Source organism: Eucyclogobius newberryi, unplaced genomic scaffold (assembly GCF_026437365.1).
Source record: "Eucyclogobius newberryi isolate DKJ021-1_F unplaced genomic scaffold, fEucNew1.0.hap1 SCAF_4, whole genome shotgun sequence".
Classification (NCBI taxonomy): domain Eukaryota; kingdom Metazoa; phylum Chordata; class Actinopteri; order Gobiiformes; family Gobiidae; genus Eucyclogobius; species Eucyclogobius newberryi.
This window is the reverse complement of record NW_027316056.1, coordinates 41,523,669-41,537,042: the sequence shown is the minus strand read 5'-3', so window position 1 is coordinate 41,537,042 and position 13,374 is coordinate 41,523,669. Positions and strand designations below refer to the sequence as shown.

General features: G+C 43.2%; 1 protein-coding gene across 3 annotated transcripts in view; it reads left to right on the top strand.

Annotated features, from left to right (window-relative positions):
- LOC140377870 (protein NLRC3-like) overlaps window positions 1–13,374 on the top strand; it is a 111,862-nt gene that overhangs the window by 85,304 nt on the left and 13,184 nt on the right. For 2 of the 3 annotated variants that reach the window (XM_072463475.1, XM_072463476.1), the window contains one exon: window positions 6,168–6,341. In XM_072463475.1, the coding sequence (XP_072319576.1) occupies window positions 6,168–6,341 (174 nt within the window). Of the gene's footprint in view, window positions 1–5,869; window positions 6,008–6,149; window positions 6,342–13,374 lie in introns of all 3 variants that reach the window. The other variant, XM_072463477.1, reaches the window with a different exon arrangement.

Here is a 13,374-nt window from a genome sequence, read left to right as displayed (position 1 = left end):
TGAGGGACCGTCGGAGGCGAACTGGACCCACTCCTCAGGCAGATGAGGGACCGTGGGAGGCGAGCTGGACCCACTCTTCAGGTAGATGAGGCACCGTCGGAGGCGAGCTGGACCCACTCTTCAGGCAGATGAGGGACCGACTGAGGCGAACTGGAGCCACTCTTCAGGCAGATGAGGGACCGTCCACATGGGGCAGGGACCACTTCACCAGGAGAGGGACATCTGGGTCCACAGGTCCTCAGGAGTGAGAGAAAGAAAAAGAAGGCGGTGAACAGTTTGCAAGTGGAATTAAAAAATAAATATTGTTTGATAGCATAAGTAGTCAGAAGAAGAGGATAGTGCTCAAGCTGTCATACTTCCCCCAGCACAGTTACTCCTAGGGCAGCGTAGCTGAAGCTGTGGGTTTATCTTTCTGTTCCTAACTACTCTGACCATAAGCGATTTCGAAGAGGAACGTTTTAAGCCTGGACTTAAATGAAGAGACTGTGTCAGCATATTTAACATGGGTCGGGAGCTGATTCCATAACACAGGAGCTTGGGAGCTAAACGCTCTACCTCCTACAGTACTTTTAGAGACTCTTGGCACCACCAGAAGGCCGGCATTCTGAGAGCGAAGAGCTCTGTTTGGATGATATGGTTCTATAGCATCTTTGAGGTAGGATGGGGCCATGTCATTTATGGCTTTGTAGGTCAAGAGTAGAATTTTGAATTTGATTCTGGACTCGACGGGGAGCCAGTGAAGAGACTTCAGCACTGGCGTAATGTGCTCTCTTCTTTTTGTTCCTGTTAGTAATCTTGCTGCTGCATTTTGAACCAGTTGAAAGCTTTTTATGGAGCTTTTAGGACACGCTGCAAGCAGGGAGTTACAGTAGTCTAATCTAGTCGTTACAAATGCATGGATAAGTTTTTCGGCATCACTTTTAGGCAGGATTCTTCTGATTTTGGCGATGTTGCGCAAATGGAAATAGGCTGTTTTACAAGCTTGATTTATATGAGCTTTAAATGAGAGCTCCTGGTCAAATAAGACTCCAAGGTTTCTTACAGTAGAACTGGAGGCTACACTGACATTGTCCAGTGTGACTATCTGCTCAGATAGAGCGTCTCGTAGATGCTTAGGGCCAAGCACAATGACCTCGGTTTTTTCAGGGTTAAGAAGCAGGTAGTTTAGTGTCATCCAGGTTTTTATCTCCTTCACACAAGTACTAAGTCTGTCTACTTGATCGCTCTGATCAGGTTTCATTGATAAATACAGCTGAGTGTCGTCTGCATAGCAGTGGAAGTTAATGTCATGCTTTCTGATAATGTTGCCTAATGGTAGCATATAAAGAGTAAACAGAATTGGACCGAGTACCGAACCCTGTGGCACACCGTAAATTACTTTAGAGCTTGGTGAGGAGCTCTGGTTTACATTAACAAATTGGAACCTATCAGATAGATAGGATTTAAACCAGCTGAGGGCGGAGCCTCCAACACCTACATCACATTCTAACCTCTGCAGTAGAATGTTGTGGTCGATGGTGTCAAACGCTGCGCTGAGGTCCAACAGAACCAGGATTGAGACCAGTCCATCGTCAGCGGCTAATAACAAATCATTTGTGACTTTAACTAGTGCAGTTTCAGTGCTGTGGTGGGCTCTGAACCCTGACTGGAAAACTTCAAATAAGTTATTGTCCTGCAGGTGGCGACAAAGCTGTTTTACTACAACTTTTTCAAGGATTTTAGAGACGAAGGGAAGATTTGAAATAGGTCTGTAGTTTACCAATAGGTCGGGATCTAGATTAGGCTTTTTCAGAAGAGGTTTAATGACTGCATGTTTGAAGGACTGTGGAACATAGCCACTTTCGAGTGAAGTATTTATTATATTAAGAATAGGGTCTATAATTAGGGGAAGAATGTCTTTGAGGAGTCTGCTTGGAATGGGGTCTAGGACACAAGTTGAGCTTTTAGAGGACATAATGGCTGAAGTTATCTCTGTTTGATCAACAGCTGTGAACCTTTCTAGGTTTACAGGTGGATTTATATGGGACGTTAGATTTACAGCTTGGGCTAGTTCAGGGCTAATAGCGGGGGTAATTTCATCTAATTTATCTCTGATTGTTTTTATTTTATTATTAAAAAATAGGAGGAAATCATCAGAGCTAAGTGTAGCTGGGATTGAGGGCTCTACTGCACTGTGACAGTTTGTTAGCCTAGCTACAGTGCTGAAAAGGAATTTAGTGTTACTTTTGTTGACTTCTATTAGATTTGAATAATATCTGGTTTGGGCCTTACGCAGAGCCTGCTTATAGGACAGCAGGCAACTTTTCCATGCTTTTAGGGATTCTTCGGTGTGAGAGCGACGAAATAATCCCTCTAACTTTCTAACTCTTTGTTTATGTGAACGCAGTTCTTGGTTGTACCATGGGGAGGCGCGCTTTGGCCTAATGACCTTCTGTTTTAACGGCGCGACAACGTCAAGAGCAGACTTCAGAGAATTCATGGTCAAGTCGACACATTGATCCCTTAAACTGGGACTAAAACTGTTCTCAGCAGGATCACATGACATGTCACTGAATATTGGCTCTATTATTTCTTTGAATTTTGAGATAGATTTTTCAGATATTGTCCTTTTCATTATAACTTTATTTTGTGGGACTGGATGATCTTTAAGAATAAACTGAAAGGTAATTAGGAAATGATCTGACAATATAGGGTTTTGAGGGAGGACAATGAGGTCACTAATCTCTGTTCCATACGTTAGGACAAGATCCAGAGTGTTCTTGTGAGTGTGAGTCGGTTTATTTACATTCTGAGTGAAACCAATGCTGTCTAACAAGGCGCTGAAGGCATTACTGAGAGCGTCATCACTCATGTTCACGTGGATATTAAAGTCTCCAACTATAACTATTTTATCCCAGGCTAACACTAAGTTTGATATAAAGTCAGAAAACTCTGTTAAAAACTCTGAGTAGGGACCAGGAGGTCGGTAGATAACTATGAACAAAACTCCTTTTTGGTTTTTCATATTTGGACATGTGATTGACAGCATAAGGCTTTCAAATGAGTGAAATGCATTGTTAGTTTTAGGGCTCATGAGTAGGCTTGAGTGTGAGATCACTGCCACACCACCACCTCGGCCTGTGCTCCTGGCAGTCTGAAAGTTAACATGGCTGGGTGGGGTGGACTCATTTAGTCTGACGTAGTCGTCTTGTTGAAGCCACGTTTCAGTTAGAGCTAGAAGATCTATGTTATAGTCACTAATTAATTCATTAACTAAGAGCGATTTGGAGGAAATTGCTCTAATGTTTAGCAGTCCACATTTTACGTGTTTATTCATTTGTGTATTTGTGATTGTTATTTTCCTTAAGTTATTTGGTCTGACGCCTGAAATATTTTTTCTGAGATGTGACTTTTTGGCATTATTTGTACGAGGGACACGAGGGACACACACAGTCTCTATCTGTCTTGAATCTGAACACTTCACAGGTAACAGAACGGGCGAGAGTTCAGCGACAGAGGAGCGTCTTGAACTGCTGCTCTGCGCCCGGGGCTCATCCCTAGATGGTCACTTAACACGACTAAGACTATCGGTCAAATTCCGAACTAATAGGGATGTACCCTCCGAAGTCGGATGGATGCCATCCCTGCGTATGAGCCCGGGCTTTCCCCAAAACGCACTCCAGTTATCAATAAAGACAACGTTGTTTTGAGGGCACCATCTGGATAACCAGTTGTTGAATGCTGAGAGACGGCTGTACAATTCAGCATTGATCCGATTGGGCAGGGGACCAGAAAATATTACAGTGTCCGACATCGACTTCGCTAGGTCACACACCGCGGCTACTTGAACTTTGAGCACCTCTGATTGTCTCCGACGGGCGTCGTTACCGCCTGCGTGAACCACGACTCGCCGGAAACGGGTCCTACTCCGCTTTAAGATCCTAAGGTTTCCTTCGATGTCACCCATTCTGGCCCCTGGGTAACACCTAACGCTAGCAGCTGGCAGCTTCACGTCTCTGACAATAGAACTCCCGATTACAAGAGTTTCTCTCGTGTGTTCAGCGGGCGTGTGATCGCTGAGGGGAGAAAACCTATTATAGACGTGAAGCTCACGGCGCTCTGAGGTTCGGCGTTTAGCGCCTTGTCCCCTCCGAACTGTCACAAAATGGTCCCTATTCTGTTCCTGGTCTAGTCCCGGCTGCACGAGAGACGCTGAGGGGCTGAGCTCGGCCTTACTGCTACTGCTAATGCTAATGCTACGCCCTGCAGCGCGGTCCGGTAGCCCTCGCGCTAAAACCGAACTATAACTGGACTTAAGCTCCTCTAAACAGCAGATCCGCGCTTCTAACTCCGTAACCCTGGCCTCCAAAACTACCACTACACTGCACTTCACGCACCTATCATCAGAGAAGGAGCCAGGGTTCTGACTCGACATATGACAGCTCAAACAGGTAAAGGTAGATCCAGCCATGACGCTAGCGGCTAGGCTACGCTAGGCTAGTTCAGGCTGGAGCTAGAGAGTGAGGAGGGCTTTTAATCCACAAAATACTGAAAAGCGAGCGGCTTGAGGCTCCGGATTGTTTGCGGAGAAATCAAACGTTCACTTTCGTGTATATGATGCGTAAATAGTGTGTATAATTCGTGGATTAATCGGTAAAAGGCTCTAAGAACGAACAGCTCTGAAAACGCGACACACTCTATAAACCACAGTTAGAACCAATTTAAAATCCATGTGTATTTCAGTACGGGGAGTTACGTTGTGGAATGGGTGAACTGAGGAAATTAAAAAAGGTTTAAATTGAATACAGTTTAAACAAATGTTTAAAAAAGAGGCAAAAAAAAAGTACTGGGAGGAGTGCGAGTGATGCCTTCTACAGTGAGTGTGTAGATGAGGAGAGAAGGGGAGGAGGAGAGAGAGAAGAGAGGAGGGGAGGGGGAGGAGGAGAGCGACTGATGCCTTCTACAGTGAGCGTGTAGATGGGGAAATGGAGAGGAGAGGTTAGTGAGTGTTCAGGCCTGTCCTTGTCTTGTGTCATTGTATGTTGTTGTAAGTTGTTGTAAGTTGTAGGTATTGTACAATACTATTGCTGCAACTATCTAAGTGGGTTTGTGAGAGTTGGACTTCTAAAAAGTGAAGCTTCCATCATCCCCCTTTTCAAACCAGGCAGTTTCTCTGTATGTATAAGTGCTGGAAGAATTTGTTGTAAACTATTTAATATCTTGGTTTGAAGCACACCAGGACGCTCTGTTGTGTGGCAAAATGGGCACCTCCATTACTTACCATGAGCGTGCACACACTGGGCACACCCTGTGCTTGAAAGATTGGAATTTAGATTCGCTAAAGTCTCTAAATTCTCTAAACTGTAAATAGTTCTTCTATTAGGAGTGTTTTTTCAAACTTCCTATAAGTTATCTGTCCTTCCCTCTGTATCTACTGCGTTGTAACACCGAAATTTCTCCATGTGTAGAAATATAGAATTGTCTTATTTTATCTTATCTTAATCTGAGACTGACTGAAGCAATGCTAATAACGTGGAAGAGAAGGACGAGATCCACAGAAGCTGCAGAGAGAGCTCCTGCTCCTCTCCTGCTCTCTCTGTACACAGAAAACTCTCATCGCTCACTAAAGTTATAACTAACCTGCACCGTCTTCCTCAACCTCGCACTATGTCTTTCTTTTTCATTACACATTAAACTCATATTCAATGAGCCCCAGAGTTGTTTAAAGCCTTTTTAAGAGCTGTGACGCGGGCGAACTGTGTGTGTTGACATGTGTGCTCTAATGTACCAGGCATGGGTGTGTGGTGGCCTTAAGAGATTGTACTCTCAATGGGAGATTCCTTAATAAATAAAAGTTAACTCAATAAAGTGCCCATGTGTCCTCTTCCAGACTGAGCAGCTGTAACCTGTCAGAGAGAAGCTGTGAAGCTCTGTCCTCAGTCCTCAGCTCCCAGTCCTCTAGTCTGAGAGTCCTGGACCTCAGTCACAACGACTTGAAGGACTCAGGGCTGAAGATGTTGCAGCTCAGGTCAGAGGGTTTAATATTCATCATCATTACATAACCTGATGATTGTGACAGTGGGAAATGACAACATGAAAGTGACATAAATATAGAGGATTTGTTAAATGTGTCATTTGGGTTTAATGTTACTAATTCATTGACTGATTAGAATAATATGTGTCCTCAGACTGTCAGGTTGTCTGGTCTCAGAGGAAGGCTGTTCTTCTCTGACCTCAGCTCTGAGGTCAAACCCCTCCCATCTGAGAGAACTGGACCTGAGCTACAACCATCCAGGAGACACAGGAGTAAAGCTCCTGTCTGCTCTACAGGAGGACCCCCACTGCACACTGGACACTCTCAGGTATGGACCTGTTCTCACTGACATTTGTAACACCTGAGAGTGGGTTTCGGTTGAATCCACGTTGATATCTGACATTGAATCAGCCACATTTTGCTCTTGTTGATCAGCATTGAAATAGCGTTGATATTAACGCCTATCCGTACATTGAAACAACGTCAGATAAACTATAATTTTCAATGTTGAATCAACGTTGAATAGACGTTGAATTGACGTTGAATCAACGTTGATGCATATTGAAATTTCAACATTGAACATTTAAACGGCAGTAGCTCAGTGGTAGAGTGCTCGTCTTCTGATCCAAGGGTCGGCGGTTCGACTCACCGCTCGATCAGAGCGGTCAGATCCACTGGCCCGCAGGTTGGCGGTGCGATCGCAGCTGCCTCATGTGAATACTGCCGTTGTGTCCTTGGGGAAGACACTTAACCCAACTCGCCCCCCAGTGTCTGCGAACATCTGGGGTGTGAATGTGTGTGTGAATGGGTGACTGGTTCCTTGATGTAAAGCGCTTTGAGTACCTTGACGGTAGAAAAGCGCTATATAAATGTGACCATTTACCATTTAAACAACGTTGAAATTTTAATTTAAAGTTATTTCAAAAGTGATTGAACTGATTCTATAATGAATGTTTAAATTTAAAATGTCTTTAAAACACTTTAAACAAAAATGAACAAAGATCTTAAATTACTGTTGGTTGTCCAATAAAACAAATTACTGACCATTATTTACCTTCTGAGGAATTTTATTGCAAGGTACAATGTAGGAGCCATATTTGTGTTTTGTGCATGCGCCTAACTACGAGCAAGACGCTGCGGTGTTGGGGGCGGTGTTGGGGGCGGTGCTAGGGTGTGTGCGTAAGGTTAATTGGGGAGAGCGCTCACCTGCGTTAGTGGCTTGGTTATTTGTCTGCGTTTTTGATTGTTTACTTCGTTTTTTGACCGTTTATTTTGTTACCTTTACGTTTGTATTACCGTTTCTTGTTTTGTTATTCATTCACGTTTTTGCCTGGTTTAGTTATCGTTTTCATCACCCCAGACTATGCAGGTATCATTGTTGTGTACCATATCCTTTGTCATCATCAAAGTAAGTGCCGACTTTAAGGTTTTCTGCGGTTTGGTACAATAAATTACCTGGCATCACAGGATATGATATACCCGTGTCTTAGCCGTGGCTTTGGTCTGGTTTTGGATATTTGGATGCCATCGTTGCAATATACAATATCAATGTAACAACAATACAAAACAGAAAAAATACATACGGGTTAGCATTGAAACTTAAACACATTCCTTAATAAACTCACAATTATTTTGTACCTGTTTTGTACCTGTTTTCCAGCTCTAGTCCTTTTTAAAGTTTTTCCCTTTTAACCATCCTTGCACTCTAGCTCATAGTGCAACCACCCCTTGCGTTCAAACTGACGTGCAGCCTGTCAAGGTTATTTTGTGTTTTTATTACAACGATTTTTTTTTTACTTTTTACTTTTTTTACATTGAATTTTATTGTTTTTTTTAATTTTTGATTCGGTGTAAAAAAAGATATGTGTAAGAATTTTTTTTTTATTTGATATAAAAAAAAATACAATGTCAAAAAAATAATAATTTGATGTCTTTTTTTTTTTTTTTTAATTCAATGTCAAAAAATTCAATGTAAAAAAAATAAAATCGTAGACGTTAGTTTTGTGTTTTTATCACGACCAGACTGAAGTAATCGAGTTGACCATTCCCATTATTCCCCATAAGCATTTTTTCCTAATCTGTTCCGTATGCTTTGATTTTTAAGAAAGAAAATATACTTTTAAATGAATGGTTTAAGTGTGCGGGTTATAATATGTATATATATTTACATTTAGAAATATATGTGGCACAAAACACAAAGCCAACAGTACTCGATCCATATATATCTCAACTGTGAGGCACTGCAGCTCCACAAGCCCGTAGTGCTCTGATGTCAAAAACAATAGCAATCATGGAGAGGTGACACCATCACATCTCCAACACTGCAGCACTGAACTCTACAAATCAAATCAAATCAAATCAATTTATTTTTGTAAGGCCCAAAATCACAGTTGCCTCTGAGGGCTACACTATTGTGTTCAGTTTATGTTCTGCATAGAAATAAAACCATTTACCATTATTTATTATATGATATCTCAATAATTTATAGAATATTGTTGTATTATTATATTGGAAAGAAAACACAAAAAAACATATACTTTTAAGAATATTTATTGACAGGGGAAATACCAGAAATATTTAGTTTAAATTATTAGCATTAATTATACCTGACAGTAGTATTTACATTCAAAATACAGATATATATATACAGTCCGGGGAAGTATTTGTGGATGTGAGGACTGTGAGAGCCTGCTTCAGCTCCAGTTTGCAGAACCTGCACGTTCTACCTGAGACAGGTGACTCCTCTCTCTTCCTCTTCTGCTGCTTCCTTTCCTCCTCTCTGTCTCGTGGCCTCCAGCTCCCTCTGGATGAACTCTGTGTCCACAAAGTCCTTAAAGGTGAGCTTTATTCAGGGCTGCTGCTGCTGCTGCTGCTGCTGCTGCTGCTGCAGCTGCTGCTGCTGCTGCTGCTGCTGCTGCTGCTGCTGCTGCTGTTTCTTATTCTTCTTCACAATTGGGTGGGACAGAGGAGGACGGGATAAAGGAGGACGGGACAGAGGAGGGCATGACAGAGGAGGACGGGACAGAAGAGGAAAGGACAGAGGACAACAGGACAGCACACCTTTAAATGCAATGCAGTTTGACTTAACAGGGGTGAATATCACCCAAAACTTACAAAAAAGTCATGTTAGTTATTCAACAAAGACATCGGAAGTAGCAGTTTCAAAAGTGTTATTTTTTATTTTTTTAATCCAATTTTTTTTACCATGAAAACATTTGCATACATTTTTTTTTACATAAATTTTTGTTTACGTATATTTTTTTTTACATCGAATAGAAAAAGAAAAAAAATGTATTTATATATGATGAATATTTTTTCTAGATTCAATGTAAAAAAAAAAACTGCAAAGCAAAACACTGATCAGATCTGCACTTCTGTGTATCTATGCCTGTCCAGCTCTCTCCTCCTGCAATAGATGAGACCAAAACCAGGACTAAACCAGCCCAAAAGCAGGACTTAAGCAGATCCAAACCATATTAATATGAGGTCCATGCTTGGTTAGGCTGCACGTTGTCTTCATATGAGGTCCATGCTTGGTTAGGCTGCAGGTTGTCTTCATATGAGGTCCATGCTTGGTTAGGCTGCACGTTGTCTTCATATGAGGTCCATGCTTGGTTAGGCTGCACGTTGTCTTCATATGAGGTCCATGCTTGGTTAGGCTGCAGGTAGTCTTCATATGAGGTCCATGCTTGGTTAGGCTGCACGTTGTCTTCATATGAGGTCCATGCTTGGTTAGGCTGCACGTTGTCTTCATATGAGGTCCATGCTTGGTTAGGCTGCACGTTGTCTTCATATGAGGTCCATGCTTGGTTAGGCTGCATGTTGTCTTCATATGAGGTCCATGCTTGGTTAGGCTGCACGTTGTCTTCATATGAGGTCCATGCTTGGTTAGGTTGCTTGTTGTCTTCATATGAGGTCCATGCTTGGTTAGGCTGCATGTTGTCTTCATATGAGGTCCATGCTTGGTTAGGCTGCACGTTGTCTTCATATGAGGTACATGCTTGGTTAGGCTGCATGTTGTCTTCATATGAGGTCCATGCTTGGTTAGGCTGCACGTTGTCTTCATATGAGGTCCATGCTTGGTTAGGCTGCACGTTGTCTTCATATGAGGTCCATGCTTGGTTAGGCTGCACGTTGTCTTCATATGAGGTCCATGCTTGGTTAGGCTGCACGTTGTCTTCATATGAGGTCCATGCTTGGTTTGGCTGCATGTTGTCCTCATATGAGGTCCTTGCTTGGTTAGGCTGCATGTTGTCCTCATATGAGGTCCATGCTTGGTTAGGCTGCACGTTGTCTTCATATGAGGTCCATGCTTGGTTAGGCTGCACGTTGTCTTCATATGAGGTCCATGCTTGGTTAGGCTGCACGTTGTCTTCATATGAGGTCCATGCTTGGTTAGGCTGCACGTTGTCTTCATATGAGGTCCATGCTTTGTTAGGCTGCACGTTGTCTTCATATGAGGTCCATGCTTGGTTTGGCTGCACGTTGTCTTCATATGAGGTCCATGCTTGGTTAGGCTGCACGTTGTCTTCATATGAGGTCCATGCTTGGTTAGGCTGCACGTTGTCTTCATATGAGGTCCATGCTTGGTTAGGCTGCACGTTGTCTTCATATGAGGTCCATGCTTGGTTAGGCTGCACGTTGTCTTCATATGAGGTCCATGCTTGGTTAGGCTGCACGTTGTCTTCATATGAGGTCCATGCTTGGTTAGGCTGCACGTTGTCTTCATATGAGGTCCATGCTTGGTTAGGCTGCACGTTGTCTTCATATGAGGTCCATGCTTGGTTAGGCTGCACGTTGTCTTCATATGAGGTCCATGCTTGGTTAGGCTGCACGTTGTCTTCATATGAGGTCCATGCTTGGTTAGGCTGCACGTTGTCTTCATATGAGGTCCATGCTTGGTTTGGCTGCATGTTGTCCTCATATGAGGTCCTTGCTTGGTTAGGCTGCATGTTGTCCTCATATGAGGTCCATGCTTGGTTAGGCTGCATGTTGTCCTCATATGAGGTCCATGCTTGGTTAGGCTGCACGTTGTCTTCATATGAGGTCCATGCTTGGTTAGGCTGCACGTTGTCTTCATATGAGGTCCATGCTTGGTTAGGCTGCACGTTGTCTTCATATGAGGTCCATGCTTGGTTAGGCTGCACGTTGTCTTCATATGAGGTCCATGCTTTGTTAGGCTGCACGTTGTCTTCATATGAGGTCCATGCTTGGTTTGGCTGCACGTTGTCTTCATATGAGGTCCATGCTTGGTTAGGCTGCACGTTGTCTTCATATGAGGTCCATGCTTGGTTAGGCTGCACGTTGTCTTCATATGAGGTCCATGCTTGGTTAGGCTGCACGTTGTCTTCATATGAGGTCCATGCTTGGTTAGGCTGCACGTTGTCTTCATATGAGGTCCATGCTTGGTTAGGCTGCACGTTGTCTTCATATGAGGTCCATGCTTGGTTAGGCTGCACGTTGTCTTCATATGAGGTCCATGCTTGGTTGGGCTGCACGTTGTCTTCATATGAGGTCCATGCTTGGTTAGGCTGCACGTTGTCTTCATATGAGGTCCATGCTTGGTTAGGCTGCACGTTGTCTTCATATGAGGTCCATGCTTGGTTAGGCTGCACGTTGTCTTCATATGAGGTCCATGCTTGGTTAGGCTGCACGTTGTCTTCATATGAGGTCCATGCTTGGTTAGGCTGCACGTTGTCTTCATATGAGGTCCATGCTTGGTTAGGCTGCACGTTGTCTTCATATGAGGTCCATGCTTGGTTAGGCTGCACGTTGTCTTCATATGAGGTCCATGCTTGGTTAGGCTGCACGTTGTCTTCATATGAGGTCCATGCTTGGTTAGGCTGCTTGTTGTCTTCATATGAGGTCCATGCTTGGTTAGGCTGCACGTTGTCTTCATATGAGGTCCATGCTTGGTTAGGCTGCATGTTGTCTTCATATGAGGTCCATGCTTGGTTAGGCTGCACGTTGTCTTCATATGAGGTCCATGCTTGGTTAGGCTGCACGTTGTCTTCATATGAGGTCCATGCTTGGTTAGGCTGCACGTTGTCTTCATATGAGGTCCATGGCCACATCACTGTTTTCTGACCTTACGTCTTTTACTCCAATCGGACATGATAAAATGGAGGCTGAGGTTGTCATGGTAACTGTACAGTAATTCTTTGATTGTCTTTAGTTTGGTGAATGGTCTTTGTCCAAATCAGTTGCAGCTCGGCCTGAAAGTGGAAGAAAGTTAAATTAGTAATATAACAAAGGCAAGGCAAGTTTATTTGTAGAGCACATTTCATACACAAGGCAATTCAAAGTGCTTCACAAAACAGGAAAAATGCATTCAAATTACAAAGAAATTACAGAAACAGAAATACAATAAAATTAACTAAATTAAAAATTAAATAAAGAACACCTAGCCACAAAGGGTAACGTGTTTTCGGAGTCCAACTCCTTTTTAAATCCTTTTTAAATCAGTCTTACTGATTGTACGTACTTTTACACGTCTAACGTGTTTTCGGAGTCCAACTCCCTTTTAAATCAATCCAACTGATTGTCTAAACTAATGAAATCACAAACAAAAGAGAAGAGTGCAAATAAAAATCCTTTCAGTCACATGCGCAGCTAAACAAAACTGTTTATAGCTTAGATTTGAACATTGTCAGAGTAGAACCTGTCTCACATCTTCAGGAAGAATGTTCCAGATTTTAGCTGCATAAAACTGAAAATGCAGATTCCCCATGTTTAGTCCTGACTCTGGCACCAGCAGGAGGCCGGTCCATGTTTAGTCCTGACTCTGGCACCAGCAGGAGGCCGGTCCATGTTTAGTCCTGACTCTGGCACCAGCAGGAGGCCGGTCCATGTTTAGTCCTGACTCTGGCACCAGCAGGAGGCCGGTCCATGTTTAGTCCTGACTCTGGCACCAGCAGGAGGCCGGTCCCTGAGAACAGGACTAATGTGATGTACTTCCTAGTTCTAGTCAGGACCCGAGCAGCAGCGTTCTGGATGAACTGCAGCTGTTTTACAGCTCGTTTGGAGAGACCAGTGAGCGGCCGTTACAGTCTAATCTACTGGAGACAAACACATGGATAAGTCAAAATGTAACTAAATGTATTTAATTGACCATAAAACATAATTACCCACTAAATAAACTAAGAAACACAGAACCATCATAAGTTTGGCAGAGTAATGAGAAAGCATAAAATAAATTAAAGCCGCGGAGCAGCGATGATGGCTCTCGCCTCATGCATGACCGCCGTCCCGCGCGACCGCCTTCCCACGTGTCCATATTTTCTGCTGCGTTTTGCGGCATACCAAACGAAGCTTGAAGTAATTTCGTTTACAACGGTAATGTTCCATTTTCCTACTACTAA